Raw genomic sequence first — 16,767 nt, forward strand, 5'->3', positions numbered from 1 at the left:
CCATCCAGCCATCTCATCCTCTGTCGTCCCCTTCTCCTCCTGCCCCCAATCCCTCCCAGCATCAGAGTCTTTTCCACTGAGTCAACTCTTCGCATGAGGTGGCCAAAGTACTGGAGTTTCAGCTTTAGCATCATTCCCTCCAAAGAAATCCCAGGGCTGATCTCCTTCAGAATGGACTGGTTGGATCTCCTTGCGTCTCCAAGGGACTCTCAAGAGTCTTCTCCAACACCACAGTTCAAAAGCATCAATTCTTCGGCGCTCAGCTTTCTTCACAGTCCAACTCTCACATCCATACACGACCACTGGAAAAACCATAGCCTTGACTAGACGGACCTTTGTTGGCAAAGTAATGTCTCTGTTTTTCAATATACTGTCTAGGTTGGTCATAACTTCCTTCCAAGGAGTAAGCATCTTTTAATTTCATGGCTACAGTCACCATCTGCAGTGATTTTGGAGCCCCAAAAAATAAAGTCTGACTGTGTTTCTACTGTTTCCCCATCTATTTGCCATGAAGTGATGGGACCAGAAGCCATGATCTTAGTTTTCTGAATGTTGAGTTTTAAGCCAACTTTTTCACTCCTCTTTCACCTTCATCAAGAGGCTTTTTAGTTCCTCTTCACTTTCTGCCATAAGGGTGGTGTCATCTGCATATCTGAGGTTATTGATATTTTTCCCGGCAATCTTGATTCCAGCTTGTGCTTCTTCCAGCCCAGCATTTCTCATAATGTACTCTGCATATAAGTTAAATAAGCAGGGTGACAATATACAGCCCTGTCATACTCCTTTTCCTATTTGGAACCAGTCTGTTGTTCCATGTCCAGTTCTAACTGTTGCTTCCTGACCTGCATATAAATTTCTCAAGAGGCAGGTCAGGTGGTCTGGTATTCCCATCTCTTTCAGAATTTTCCACAGTTTATTGTGATCCACACAGTCAAAGGCTTTGGCACAGTCAATAAAGCAGAAATAGATGTTCTTCTGGAATTCTCTTGCTTTTTCAATGATCCAGCGATTGTTGGCAATTTGATCTCTGGTTCCTCTGCCTTTTCTAAAACCAGCTTGTACAACTAGAAGTTCACGGTTCACGTATTGCTGAAGCCTAGCTTGGAGAATTTTGAGCATTACTTTACTAGTGTGTGAGATGAGTGCAATTGTGCAGTAGTTTGAGCATTCCTTGGCATTGCCTTTCTTTGGGATTGGAATGAAAACTGACCTTTTCCAGTCCTGTGGCCACTGCTGAGTTTTCCAAATGTGCTGGCATATTGAGTGCAGCACTTTCACAGCATCATCTTACAGAATTTGGAATAGCTCAACTGGAATTCCATCACCTCCACCAGCTTTGTTTGTAGTGATGCTTTCTAAGGCCCACTTGACTTCACATTCCAGGATGTCTGGCTCTAGGTCAGTGATCACACCATCGTGATTATCTGGGTTGTGAAGATCTTTTTTTACAGTTCTTCTGTGTATTCCTGCCATCTCTTCTTAATATCTTCTGCTTCTGTTAGGTCCATACCATTTCTATCCTTTATTGAGCCCATCTTTGCATGAAATGTCCCCTTGGTATCTCTAATTTTCTTGAAGAGATCTCTAGTCTTTCCCATTCTGTTATTTTCTTCTCTTTCTTTGCATTGATCGCTGAGGAAGGCTTTCTGTTCTCTTCTTGTTATTCTTTGGAACTCTGTATTCAGATGCTTATATCTTTCCTTTTCTCCTTTGCTTTTCGCTTCTCTTCTTTTCACAGCTATTGGTAAGGCCTCCCTAGACAGCCATTTTGCTTTTTTGCATTTTTTTTCCATGGGGATGGTCTTCATCCCTGTCTCCTGTACAATGTCACAAACCTCAGTCCATAGTTCATCAGGCACTCTATCAGATTTAGTCCCTTAAATCTATTTCTCACTTCCACTGTATAATCATAAGGGATTTGATTTAGGTCATACCTGAATGGTCTAGTGGTTTTCCCTACTTTCTTCAATTTAAGTCTAAATTTGGCAGTAAGGAGTTCATGATCTGAGCCACAGTCAGCTCCTGGTCTTGTTTTTGTTGATTGTATAGAGCTTCTCCATCTTTGGCTGCAAAGAATATAATCAGTCTGATTTCGATGTTGACTATCTGGTGATGTCCATGTGTAGAGTCTTCTCTTGTGTTGTTGGAAGAGGGTGTTTGCTATGACCAGTGCATTTTCTTGGCAAAACTCTATTAGTCTTTGCCCTGCTTCATTCCGTATTCCAAGGCCAAATTTGCCTGTTACTCACGGTGTTTCTTGACTTCCTACTTTTGCATTCCAGTCCCCTATAATGAAAAGGACATCTTTTTTGGGTGTTAGTTCTAAAAGGTCTTGTAGGTCTTCATAGAACTGTTCAACTTCAGCTTCTTCAGCGTTACTGGTTGGGGCATAGACTTGGATTACTGTGATATTAAATGGTTTGCCTTGGAAACGAACAGATATCATTCTGTTGTTTTTGAGATTACATCCAAGTACTGCATTTCAAACTCTTTTGTTGACCATGATGGCCACTCCATTTCTTCTGAGGGATTCCTGCCCACAGTAGTAGATATAATGGTCATCTGAGTTAAATTCACCCATTCCAGTCCATTTTAGTTTGCTGATTCCTAGAATGTTGACTGGAGAAGGCAATGGCACCCCACTCCAGTCCTTTTGCCTGGAAAGTCCCATGGACGGAGGAGCCTGGTGGGCTGCAGTACATGGGGTCACTAGAGTGGGACGCGACTGAGCGACTTCACTTTCACTTTTCACTTTCATGCATTGGAGAAGGAAATGGCAACCCACTCCAGTGTTCTTGCCTGGAGAATCCCAGGGATGGGGAAGCCTGTCTCTGGGGTCGCACAGAGTCAGACACGACTGAAGCGACTTAGCAGCAGCAACGGCAGCAGAATGTCGACATTCATTCTTGCCATCTCTTGTTTGACCACTTCCAATTTGCTTTGATTCATGGACCTGACATTCCAGGTTCCTATGCAATATTGCTCTTTACAGCATCAGACCTTGCTTCTATCACCAGTCACATCCACAACTGGGTATTCTTTTTGCTTTGGCTCCATCCCTTCATTCTTTCTGGAGTTATTTCTCCACTGATCTCCAGTAGCATATTGGGCACCTACTGACCTGGGGAGTTCCTCTTTCAGTATCCTATCATTTTGCCTTTTCATACTGTTCATGGGGTTCTCAAGGCAAGAATACTGAAGTGGTTTGCCATTCCCTTCTCCAGTGGACCACATTCTGTCAGACCTCTCCACCATGACCCACCTGTCTTGGGTGGTCCCACGGGCATGGCTTAGTTTCATTGAGTTAGACAAGGCTGTGGTCCTAGTGTGATTAGATTGACTAGTTTTTTGTGAGTATGGTTTCAGTGTGTCTGCCCTCTGATACCCTCTTGCAACACCTACCGTCTTACTTGGGTTTCTCTTACCTTGGACGTGGGGTATCTCTTCACGGCGGCCCCTTCTGACCTTGAACGTGGAATAGCTCCTCTAGGCCCTCCTGGGCAGCCACCGCTCTTTGGAGGTGGGGTTGCTCCTCTTGGCCGCCGCCCCTGGCCTCGGAGGTGGGGTAGCTCCTCTCGGCTGCTCAGACGTGGGGTAGCTCCTCCCGGCTGCTGCCCCTGACCTCGGACGTGGGGTAGCTCCTCTTGGCTGCCTCCTCTCCGGCATGGGGTCCTCCCGGCTTCTGCCCCTGACCGCAGACGTGGGGTAGCTCCTCTCGGCCGTGCTAAGGGTGCCGGTTGCAGCCCCCCGCACTAAATGTGGGCAGTTTACAAAGACTGTAAACCTATGTACAGTCTTTGGTATATACGGAACAAAAACACATGTATACATGTGTATCAGGAGATATATATAAATATGCTCATAGCCGCAATGTTTATTAACAGAGCAAAACTAGAAACAACCCAAATGTCCTCAGTAGTAAAATATATAAGTAACTTGGGATATACATTGATAAAATGAAATATTATATGGCAATACAAACTATACCTACTTCCTTTAATGTGAATTTCATCAGTAATACTGAGCAATTGAAGTCAGTCATGAAAGAATATATATTGTATTATTTCTATAAGTATAAAGAAACAACAGTGTTTGGAAATATATGATTGTGTGATTAGACTATAATAAAAACACAAAGAAAGGATTATCATAAGAGTTAGAAGAGTGATTGCTTTGTGGGGGAAGGAGAAACATTTTATAATATTTCTTAATGTCCATGATGCTCGCTCAGGTGTTTTCCTGGTATTATGTTTTTGAAATTTACATTTCTATTTGTACCATTTTCTACTGGTGTTAAACTTGATAATGAAAAATACTAAATAATGATTAAGATATTTCTATAAAATTCAATGCCATACCATCTGTATTTTATTTATTTAAAGAAAGCCTTTTGAATATAATCTTCAAGGTTACTTTCCATGTAGAGTTATTACAAAATATTGGCTGTTTTCCCCTTGTTGTACAATACACCTTTGAGCCTATCTTATACCCCACAGTTTGTGCCTCCCACTCCCCACCCCTTTATTGCATATAAGTGGGCATATATTTTTTGTGGGAATGAAAACATCTAATGAAGAAAAAATATTAAATAAAACATAAAAAGTGAGGGTAATTGATTTTTTTTTTTTTTAAGAATCTCAACTTAAGGGGTAAACAAAATGATTTTATTTCTTCTAATAATTACCTCCTTATTTTCTATATTAAAGTCCATTTTCTTACTGAGGGGAATAAAAAAACTTCCTTCAACCTTCCCTCCAAAGTGCCTTCCTTATCTGGCTATGGTCTTTAACTCTGAAATTGCCATTTAGTGGTTGGTGAAGGATCCTTGGGGCCAACATTCTCTTTCTCTTTGTACATCCTCAGCTTTGTGCTAGCTGTAGAACTGTGTCATTTTCTTTTCTTTTTTTATCAACTACATCTCCACGCCCATATTGCTACCCTAATCTTTCTTGTTAGTCTGTCATGAAGATCATGCTTTGGTATTTCAACACTCACTGCTGGCTTAATAATGTCAGAACTTTCTCCAATGTGACTTATATGAAGCAGCTTATCAGAAAAGTAAGACTGTAATACACTGGTTGCATTTCATTTCTCTTCATTAGAGCTACTTTGCGTAAGACAAATCTGAAAGCAAAGTTTTAAAAATATATTCTTTGGTTGGTGGGAGAAAGGAACCAAACCAATGGAATATTATACTCTAGGCTTTGGACCATGTGATTGTGTTGCTTACTTGCAAATTTTAATTAAATTATGTATTTATTATCTCAACTATATAAAAATTAAGCAGAGAAAACAAACTTGAAGGAAATATACTAAAATATCATTAGCATTAGTTATTTCTGGATGTTAGAATGGGAGTATAGAAGATTTTTTCTATTTTTCTAAATTTTCTGCATGGTTAGTAATGAGCATGTATAACTTGTTTTTTCATGAGTCTATTTGTTTTTTACAGTAGGATACAAAATCTTCTAGGTATTTAGGTGGGTAACTACAATTATAATGCCTCTTTTACAGCACCTTTGGCCGCTGCTTTTTTGATAATAGCTGTTCCTTACCCCGTGCCCTCTCTTGTCTCTCACCTTTCTTTCTCACTCACCAAACCCCATACATTACTTCCTTCTTGTTTTTCACCTTCAATCAGTCAGTTTTGCTATATGCTTCCTACTGGCTTTTGGTCCAAGTTATTTTTAGCCTAGAAGCAAGCTTGAAGGTCTAATTGACAAGGGAATTGTAACCATTGGACAAGATGCACCTATGCTAACCAGAGAACTGACCTAAGATTTACTCTGTAAGAAGAAACTGAGATGGGCCTTACAGCCTGCTTATGGATCTCCAGTTTAGGTTAAAAGCAGTATTTGAACCTTGCAATTCTTTTCATACTCAGAAACGGCTTTTGGCTTGATTATGGTTCTGACTTGACCGTATTATAAAATATATCATGGACTTTCTGAGTTGGGGGTTGCAAAGCACTCATAGATGTTCAGGCCAGATTCTATTAATATTTCTATTCTACTCCATTAGCGTTTAGCACAGACCCTTTGCATTAAATAGAAGAAATTTTACTTCAAAGTAGACAATCCTGATTAAGTAACTTGAGAAATGACTGATCACTTTTGCTGGTATGTGCTGAGTAGAAACTAGTTAATAATGTGTCTTAAACTTTCACTACATGTTTTTCTAAAGTGGGGGTCTTTGTTGGCTTTGAAGTGATTCATTGCTTTACATTCTAGAAAACCCTGTTTTTTGTTAAAGCTGAGCTATATTAACATGAGTAGTAACTTACTACATTTGCATAGCTGTTGTCATCTTGCCCCGTCTGTTTTAAAATTTAAAATACAAATGCTTGTCAGAATACTTTCACTTTAGAAGTACATTTTCATTCAGTGCTCATTTGACTTAGACTTTTTTTTCACTACTTTTAACCCAAGCTCCACCTGTTATTGAGACTGTGTAAAGAATGATACTATCTAATTTCTTAGTAGGAAATGCTGGGTTGGGGTGCAGGAGTCTACAAGGAGTATCTCCCTATGAAAAACAAAGAGAGTAACTAGAGAGTAATTAGTTCCAGTTTCCATGACCCTAGGAGGTGAGACAGTTCAGACTCTAACCTCAGTTTTTCAGTTCTCTCCTCCAAAGGAGTCTAGGTAACCTCACCAGTAACTGGGAACATTTGTCTAACTGTTCCGTGAAAAGTTCTTAACCTACAAGTATAATAGCGATGAGTGGTCATCCCAAAGCCTGCAGCCTGGTGATCAATCCTGCCATTTAGCTTATAGGAATCCGTCATGTGTGTTAGGTTTACCTTTGATCTATCAGTTCTCCCCCTTGCTGTCTACTCCTGATGCCCTCAGGCACCTCTGCTATTTCTCACCTGCCTTCTGCTCATTATTAGCTTTCCTGTTCCAATCACTGCCTAATGCATCCTTCTCATCCTTCTCAGAGTTAATCTTCTACAAGACAGAGCAGATCTTATCTCTCTCCTACTTGAATTCTTTGGCTTCCTGTTACCTACAGGATTCAGTCCAGACTCCTTTACCTGGTGTTTGGTACCCTTCATAGCCTGGCTCTTGCTTACTTTTCCATTCTCTGTTCTTGCTTGTGTTTTCATTCCTATTAACGCTTTCTTCTGGGCATCTGTTCTCTTCCCAGGCCAAACTAATTGTCAGTTCCCAAACATGTCAAATAATCTCATACCTTCATACATGCTATTCTTTCTTCCTACGTGTCTTTCCTTATCTTGTCATCGAGTAGTAGGCTCCTGCTCCCCCTTTAAGACCCAGTTTAGCTACCACTTTCTGTGAAGCTTTTCTAACCCCATTGCCACCCCCAGGAGAATTGTGTCTTCATTCCTACCGTAGCACTTTATTCATTATAGCTCTTAACATTTAACATAGTGATTACCTATGTATAAGGAATCTGTCTTATTCATGTAGCAAAGCACATAATAGACAATCAAATGTTTATTGGAGAGAGGAATTACTTATTTTCATTGCTACTGTAAATCCAAATAATTTAGATCTCAATAATAAGATAAAACAGAAAGAGGGCTGGATGAAGGGGATAAGAAAGGTTAGAAATTGCTGACTCTTCTCCCTCCCTGATGACGCCAGTCCACCAGTTTGCTCTTTCTTTTGGACCTTGCAGGTGGTGAGGATCCAGGGAAGTTGAGCCATGCCACATTAAAGAACGGCCACACCACCCTCATAGGGAGCACCAGATCTTCTAGTCCAGTCCAGGTAGAGGAAGAGTCGGAAAGAATAGCTAGTCTTAGGAAGCCTGTTCCAGAAGAGGAGCCGAAGAAGCGACTAGGTAATTAACTCTGAGTTTTCTAGTTTAAGAGCCATGGACTGGTCATTCTCATTTATCTCAGGGGATTGCAGGAGCCAGAGGAGAAGTAAAATCCAGAGGGACTTCTGTTTCCCTCCAGCAATTCTTCAACTAGTTGCCGCTTGAAATAGAATTTCTCCCCTCATTCTTATATTTACAAAATACCTAAATTTGTGATTCTCAAGGACTGAGGTGTGTTAGTTGCTCAGTCATGTCAAACTCTTTGCGACCCCATGGTCTGTAGCCTGCCAGGTTCCTCTGTCCATGGATTTCTCCAGGCAAGAATACTGGAGTGGGTTGCCATTTCCTTCTCCAGAGGACCTTCCCGACCCAGAGATCAAACCCAGGTCTCCCGTATTGCAGGCAGATTCTTTACCATCTGAGCCAAATGGGAAAAGGCTATTAAATATCAGATGTCTGTGGGACTTTTTCAGGCTAAACATCCCTCCTCCTTCACCCAAGGGACTCTGTGTCCAGTTGCCTGGCTCTTGTGTGAAAAATCACTATCATAACGAGCCTCTCTTACTGATTGAGAAAGTGTTATATCCTAAAGTGTGTGAGGTTGGGAAACTTTGTCTGTAAACCAACCTGTATGTTAAATAATAGATGGAGTTGACCATAAGTGGTAGATGTGTTACCTTTTTCAGCCTGTCTTGTGACTCTCTTTCCTTTTAAATCCCATCTATTATTTCACAGGCTCCAGTGGAAGCCAGCCTCATTCTGAAGCAGAGTTCGTTCCCGAGAGTATACCCAAACAGCCTTTACTCCCCCCTAAAAGACACTTGTCCTCTTCTCACGAAGCAAATGAAGGGCAAGCAAAGGATGCCACTTCCTCGGGCAGCTTGGCCAGACCCAGCTCGTCTGCCTCCACCACTGCCATCACCACAGCACCTGCTGCTACCATGGCTGCCACGAACCCAGCAAAAACTGTCCATTCCTCTGGGCCCCCTTCCCAAGCACCCAGGACTCTGCCCGCTGCTCCTGCCAGCACTCACACCACTGCTACCCTGAGCCTTACTCACACAGGCCCTGCCAAGCAGCCCCCTATTCCACCCCCGAAACCAACTCACAGAAACAGCAACCCTGTCATTGGTACGTAAGTCTTTAGCTTTCCAAAGTTTGGGGTTTGGTTTGGTTTTAGATGGTGGTTTTATTGGGTAATTGGTACAATATGGATTTGGTCTGTGAGAGAGTTCTCCATAGCTTGTCCCTTTGAATGCCCTCAGTATAGAAAAAAGTCTTGAAAATGAGACAGATGGCTATGAATGGAAACAGTGGGGTCAGATATCACTGAAATTAGGTTCAAGGTTTAGGAGATTAATATTTATTTTTCCTAAAGCATTGTTTCTGAACTGCTGTTTATAGTTGGTGGACTAGACATACGAACAGACGTGGGTTTGACCTACATGGTGAAAGGGTTTGTTTTTTTGTGTTTTTTTAACCTACTTTAAACTGCCAATGCATGCCTTCCTTCAACATAAACCCAGTAGATAAAGTGGTGATTGTAGAGGTGCCTGTGTAACTTGTGGTTCAGTATCTAACATAGCATGTTCATGGGGAACTGCAAAGCTACTTAAACTATCTTGATAAAATCACGTTTTGTCTTGGGAGAGTTAAGGATGCTACTCGTAATAAAATGAGTGGTAGAAGAATTAAAGCAGGGAAGATAGTAACTTTTTATTGGTTTAGTAAGTTTTTTATATGTACAGGAATTATATTTAGATTGGTTTTCCTTATATAAATATAGAGGAATTTTCAAGAAAGGGAGGAGAAGAAAAAAGTAGTTTCTCAAGAAAAATGATATTAGCTTTAGTACTGCTTAAAGTTTTTGTTAATGATTGAATGAAGAAATAAAAAGTGTGCTCATTAAATGGCTAATTAACCAAATTAGGTGGAGTGACTAGAACCCTGAAAAACAGGCTTAGAATTCATTGTGAGTATAACAGGTTGGAGTAGCTTGAGAAAAACAGGATGGAGGTTATTACTATTATCACAGCCTTGGATGGATAGTGCCATGTTGACTTATCTCTGAGGATCGAGGAACTTTCCTACACTTGTTTTCAAAACCTCCATATGAAGTTTTATCTGTTTTATCTAGTGTATAGTTAGGGCAAAAAGAAAGTGAAGAAGTTGTGATTGGCTCAAGGTTATAGTTAGTGAGAGAGAGAAACCAAATACAGGCCTTTCAACTCTAGAGTGCAGGCCTCTGTCTGTACATTTGTGTTTTCAAACTGTTGTTTACATAGGGGTTCTCATTGTGGTCACCTGGAGGGCTTGTTAAAACACAGAGTGCTGGGCTCTGCCCGTAGAGTTTCTGATTCAGTAAGTCTGGGGTAGTGCCCGAGAATTTACATTTCTGATGAGTTTGCAGATGATGCTGATGCTCTGTATATGGGAACCACACATCAGGAACCACTGCTGTCTGTACTGTACCCTGGGCCAAACTATAGAGGCCGCTCCTGGCCTCAGGTGAACAGCCCAAAGCAGTAGGCGCTGTGACTGAGGGATTGACAGCAGTCCATGAGCAGTCCTCAGCTGAAGGAGAAAAATAGGATAGTTCACTGAGTTTTTATTAAAGTTAAATAGATTTAAAGAACTATCCTTTAGGGTGTTCCCTGGTGGCCTAATGGTTAAGATTCCAGGCTTTCACTGCTATGGTCTGGGTTCAATTCATGGTCAAGGAACTGAGATCCCACAGACTGCAGGGCACGGCCAAAAAAAAAACTTTATCCTTTATTCTGAAATTATGGATCTTCTTAATTCTTTGTGTTAAAAGACCTTTTTTTTTCATGAAAGGGTTATGCTAATGAGTGGTTTACTGAATATCGAGGCTTAGTTGAGGGAATTCTCTTGTGGTCTAGTGATTAGGGCTCCATGCTTCCACTGCTGGGGACCTGGGTTCAATCCCTGGTCAGGGAACTAAGATCTCAAAAGCAATGCAGCATGGCCAAAAAACCCTTAGTTGAAAATAATTAAAATGTAAAGATTAACAACCTGAGATTGATTGAGAATGTCTTTTTAATAATGTTGGTCCATGAAACACAAACATTTGGAAATCAGTATTTAGACATTGGTGTGTCTACTAACAGGCATGATAGAATTAGGACTAAGGACTGATTAGGAGTACTGGGACTAAGGAAGGACCTCCATCAATAACTGATGAAGGGAATTGTAACCCCTCCAGTGAACATTTTGCGTCTTTCCCATGCCAAATGCCATTATCACAGTGTGTGTACCAGAAGTCCTTTCCTTTTCAGGTAAATGTTTCCCTTAAATCACTAAAGGTAACTTACTTTATCAATTCAGTTGTTAAAATACTCGGATTTGATCTTGTCAGGGTTGGATTTTGTTGTAGATGGAATAGCTAACCACTGTTTTTAGCCATTTCCAGCAACTGAACAGCAACAGTTTTTAGCCAGCCAGCAAAAATCCAATCTACCAGAATATATCTCTTTCATTGATCCTAAAATTTCCATTTTTTGAATCCTTTTTTATAAGTATATGTAGTATTTTCTAGAAATACCTTTTAAAATTTTACTTATGAAGAATAACATTAAAACATCATATTAGCTAGACTTTTACTTTGTATGCTGCCAATGGAATGGGATTTAGAGCAATTAAATTTTTTTATTTTAGGGAAACTTGAGGTGTTGCTGTCTAGGTAAGACATATAAAACCTTTGTAAACAATTGGTGGGACCAAAGTGAGGGGTTTGGGTCGAGGGTCGGAGGTTGGTGACCAAGAAAACTACTGTTTAGAAAGTTAAAAAAGAGAGAGAGAACTGCTGTTTAATTATTTTGCCAGGTTGACCTTTTGTGATGTGAGAATCCACTTCTTAAAAGCCATTTGGAGTTCTAAAAGGGACTTCGCTCAATCGACACCTGAGACGTGTGGGCTTGGGGGGTCACATAAGGATATATACTGCCATGGTACGGGGAGGGGCCTCTCATCTAATAAACATGTGTTGAGGACCACTGTGTGCCAGGCACTGTGCCCCACCCTGTGAATATGCTGATGGAGACAAGGGACGCCCTGTCGTCAAGGAGCCCGTGTGTACTGAAAAGTGGAGATGGCAGATTGGATGTAAAGGACAGGAAGAGGTGTGGGTACTAGTGAAAAACAAAGTCAGGGGAATCCAGAGGACGGAACCTCATAAGAATGAGTCCTGGGAACTAGCTGAGTCCTTAGCAGTTTGTAGTATGATCTTGGGCAAGCCACCTAACTTTTGGGGCCCCAGTTTTTCCTTCTGTAAGATGGTAAAGATGATCTGTTGTATAAGAATATGAAGTGTTGTTAGACAAAAGAACTTATTAGCCACATTTTTTTTTTGTTGTTTCTTTTTGTATTAACTTTATCTACACCAAGATCAAGTCATAAAAAGTTGTCATGTCTGCTGTTAAAAAAGTAAGAAATTTCTCATTAGAGTATTAAGGTGGTGGTCATCTCACACCTCTATATGTCTGTTGGACCTTCTACATATTTAAATATTAATTGTTTGTTTCACGATGAGGTAGAGAATGGCAAAGCCATAAAATGGTATAATTAGCACGGAAGATGAAGACTGAACTCAGCTCTAATTCTAGGTCCTGGGCTGGCCCCTCAAAGCACTGTAAAACCATCTTAAATTGAGGTACTGCTTTCTCTTTTCCAGCTGAATTGTCCCAAGCAATAAACAGTGGTACGTTGTTATCAAAGCCATCCCCACCTTTACCACCGAAGAGAGGCATTCCATCAGCCTTGGTACCCACCTCAGAGTCTGCTGCTGCCACCACCGCCACAAAAGCACCAAGCGATCAGAGAGAGAAGAGCGCATGCTCTGTGGGCTCTGAACCCCTGCTGACTCCCTCCTCCTCCCCACTGCCTGCTCATATACCTCCAGAACCCCCTCAGTCCCCTCCATTCCCTGCTAAGACTTTCCAAGTTGTGCCAGAAATTGAGTTTCCACCTTCCTTAGACCTACCGCAGGAGATTCCCCAGCAGGAAAGCCAGAAAAGGGAAGTACCCAAGAGGATGTTGGACCACAGCTTCGGGGAGCCCCAGGTACCCCCTAGGCTGCCCCCAGTCCCGCTGCACATCCGAATCCAGCAGGCCCTAACCAGCCCACTTCCCATGACTCCTCCCTTGGAGGGCTCTCATAGAGCTCATTCGTTGCTCTTCGAGAACAGCGACAACTTTTCTGAGGACAGCAGTACCCTGGGTCGGACCAGGTCACTTCCCATCACTATTGAAATGCTAAAAGTGTGAGTGCCTTTCAAGCTTGCTTCTTGTTCCCTCTTTACTCTAGCCTTTCTTGGAAAAAATTACTTATAGAGAAAGTGTGAACAAACTTAAGAAGAGTACTCAACAAATAAGACACGTTCTTGAATTTGGACTTTTACCCTGCTCATTTCTATAACATTGTTTCCATAGCAGAAATTTCCATGATACAGAAATTACAAATTTCTCTACTTCAAAATTAAAACCACTGTGCATTTTTATGTCTTATAGAGGAAGCAGTGTAACGTGGTGCTTCAGAACATTGACCTTGGAGTAAGCTGGCTCTGGGTTCACATCCCAGCTCTGCCTCTTACTACTAGCTTACAGTAGTGTGTGTCACTTGACCTTCCTGCTCTTTAGTTGTGCAGCCTGTAAACAGGAATAATACCGACCTCATAAGCTTGTGAGAATGCAGTTAGACAAGTCTGAAAGCTCGAGTGCCTGGCATATGATCTTGGTAGAGAGGGCAGGGAGAAACCTAAAGAAAAAGAAGGGAGCTCTGAAAAATGGTTCAGTATTCCAGCTCTGTAGACTGGAACTGCTCATCTTTTCTCTAGTTCATCTGTCTCCACTCAGTAGTTATTCCTACTTTGTCCGTCTTTTTAAAATTCAGACAAATTGTGACTGAAGGGTAACATTTCTTGGCAAGCTGGAAATTTGTCTTACTAAAAGAATTGTTGTAGAGCTGTTTCAGTATCCTCCTTTTTATTTGTTCTGCCATAATTTCTTGTACTTCCTGGTCTTACTTATTTCATATCCTGGAAAGAGACAGTTTAGGAATTTGAAGTAGGTTACGTCATAGTTTATGCCTCCAGAATGTAAAGGGGAAAAGTTAGTTTTCATCTTTACTTCTCTTTGCTTCCTTGGTTTGAGAAGTGGGTTCAGTATTTTTATTGAGTGTCTTCCCTGAGCCAAGTACTATGTCAGATGCTATGTAGTCTTCTCATTTAGTCACACCAAAGCAGACTTGCATCTTATATATAGGTCATCAAGGCCCTGTGTGCCAGACACTAGTGCATTCTAGAATTTGTCTATTTCATTCTCACAACAAGCCAACAGGTAGGTATCATCCCCATTTACAGAAAAATTAGGTCACTTAAAATCTAGTAAATAAGTTGTAGCTCTGGGATTTGAGCCCAGAGCCCTTCAGATTATTAATAGCTGCTAAAAAGTTTCTTAGCAAGATTGTAAAAAAATAAGGAAAAAAACTATAAATTATTTCACTCATCAACTTTTTCAGTTATTTAATACTTTGACTTGCAAATCAATTACTCTTTATGTCTCTGAAAGGGAAATGTAATTATGTTAATTTGTTAGTCCAGACGATGAAGAAGAGGAGGAGCAAAGCCACATATTTGCATTCGATGAAGACGTAGCATCTACCTCAGTCATTCCTAAACTACCGCAGTGTCTGCAGGAGGAAGAAGAAGGGAAAGAGAGTGACTCTGATTCAGAAGGTCCCATTCAGTACCGAGATGAAGAGGACGAAGATGAAAGCCATCATAGTAAGAAGGGGAGAGAAAGAGAAGGAGAAGGCTCTCGTACAGATACAGCTGTGTGTGGTCTTAGCAAGCGTAAGATGCATGGATGCAGACCCCCTCTCCCACCCAGGCATCTGGCTGACTGCTGTTGGAAGCCTCTGGGAAAGACACTTGTCCTTGCTGTTCCGTCATACAAGCCAGTCAGAGGGAGCCCAATAGGTTGAGTCAATCAGGTTTTATGTGTTTAGTTTTGATTTAAAAAATGTTTATCTTGATGGTATTAAAGAATGTGGAGTAAAGGGAAGTTAGTGTTTGGGCTTTGTGGAAAAGACAGAAGTGATACTCTCCTTCAGCCTTATAAACTTAACTATTATGTTCATGGGGCAAAGGAAAAAATATATATGTTCATATGTACCCATCTGTGAATAATAGAATCCTGATTCCTGAAAATGGAAAGCAATTTTAGGAGGAGGAGAACCATCTGAGGTGTGTTAGTTCGAATGCCTTTCTGTTGTAATTCAGAGGCTGTCCCCTGCTTAGATGATCCCTCTTAGAACAACTCTTACTAAGAAGAAAATGTAGAGAGAGAACTGGTAGAAGGGAAAAGGTAGAGTTAACCCATGTCCATCTGCTGCAAAGATTTTTAGATATCTTCAGCTTTACCCCAACCTCTATGTTAGGTAACTCATTGGAGGCCAACTAGAAAGCTGGGATTCTGATAATGTTTGTTCAGATTCTTACCTAGCTCCAGGTAAGGTTGAGCCTGAAGCTTCTACATGTTTTTCTTTCTCTTGTGCAAAGGTGCTCTGGCCAACAAAGTGAAGAGGAAAGATACGCTGGCCATGAAGTTGAACCACAAACCTAGTGAACCAGAAATGAACATGAATTCTTGGCCTCGAAAAAGCAAAGAGGAGTGGAATGAAATCCGGCACCAGATTGGGAACACACTGATCAGGTAGGCCTTTTCTTAGAATATATTGATCTGATTTGATTATGTCAGTATATGTGGGCTTCCCTGATTTCTCAGTTGGTAAAGAACCTGCCTGCAATGCAGGTAACCCCGGTTCGATTCCTGAGCGGGGAAGATCCCCTGGAGAAGGACTGGGCTACCCACTCCAGTATTCTTGGACTTCCCTTGTGGCTTAGCTGGTAAAGAATCCGCCTGCAACCCAGGTTACCTGGGAGACCTGGGTTCCATCCCTGGGTTGAGAAGACCCCCTGGAGAAGGGAAAGGCTAACCAATCCAGTATTCTGGCCTGGAGAATGTCTTAGAGACTTACTTGGTGGTGGAGCATTCATATATCCTTTTTAAAAAAATTTTAGAAACAGTTTTTTTAAAAAGTTAGTTTAAAAAAAAGCATAGTTAAAAAAAAGTACATGTACTTTTTTTTACATAGTTAAAAAAAAGTACACAGATGGGTATCTTCAATGAATCTGGAAATTAAGGAACTAGATAGCTCTCAGAGCTTTACACCATAAGATAGACATGCTGTTGTTGTTGTTTAGTCACTGAGTCATGTCTGACTCTTTTGTGACCTCGTGGATTGTAGCCTGCCAGACTTCTCTGTCCATGGGATTTCCCAGGCAAGAATACTGGAGTGGGTTGCTGTTTGCTTCTCCAACGGATCTTCCTGACTTGGGTGGAATCCACATCTTCTGCATTGACAGGTGGATTCTTTACCACTCAGCCACTAGGGAAGCCCCAAAAACACATAAGTGTGTTTTTTTTTTTTTTTTTTTTAGTTTCTAAGAATTCAGGTGGTTCCTAGGACAGCAAGGCTTTTCTGGCATTTATCCTGTTGCTCAGCCCTGAGGTCCAAGCCCAGTTAAATATCACACCCACAATTTCCATTGTATCTATTTCACATGTTCCATGTAACTGCCTCCTTTCAAAGTGTTAGTATTAATATATTTTTCAAGTCGCTGGAACCAAAAGCATAGAGAAACTGAATGCAAGCCAGCTTCCTGCATATGTACTACAAGTAGAGCCCAGGTATACAGACAAGTTTGCCCACCTCAGATGTTTCTCTAGGTAGAGTAAGGAAAAGGAAGGTGGAACTCTTGGCATAGTCCTTAAAAATAATTAAATAAGGATGCCTGTTCATTAAAATATATTCTCCTCTCCTACCTCAGACACCAGGCTCTGCTGTTGGCCAAGATGGCAATCTTAATGCAGACCTGTGGCTCTCTGAGTATTACCAGG

The 16,767-nt window shown here is 41.2% G+C and overlaps 1 protein-coding gene across 8 annotated transcripts in view; it reads left to right on the plus strand.

Annotated features, from left to right (window-relative positions):
* Nucleotides 1-16,767, plus strand: part of PHACTR4 (phosphatase and actin regulator 4) — a 109,688-nt gene that overhangs the window by 76,395 nt on the left and 16,526 nt on the right. For all 8 annotated transcript variants that reach the window (XM_010830166.1, XM_010830170.1, XM_010830172.1 and 5 more), the window contains 5 exons: nt 7,645-7,809; nt 8,524-8,919; nt 12,479-13,067; nt 14,401-14,588; nt 15,366-15,519. In XM_010830166.1, coding sequence (XP_010828468.1) covers nt 7,645-7,809; nt 8,524-8,919; nt 12,479-13,067; nt 14,401-14,588; nt 15,366-15,519 — 1,492 coding nt within the window. The remainder of the gene's footprint in view (nt 1-7,644; nt 7,810-8,523; nt 8,920-12,478; nt 13,068-14,400; nt 14,589-15,365; nt 15,520-16,767) is intronic.

This window comes from Bison bison, unplaced genomic scaffold, assembly GCF_000754665.1.
Source record: "Bison bison bison isolate TAMUID 2011002044 unplaced genomic scaffold, Bison_UMD1.0 scf7180017864516, whole genome shotgun sequence".
NCBI lineage: Eukaryota > Metazoa > Chordata > Mammalia > Artiodactyla > Bovidae > Bison > Bison bison.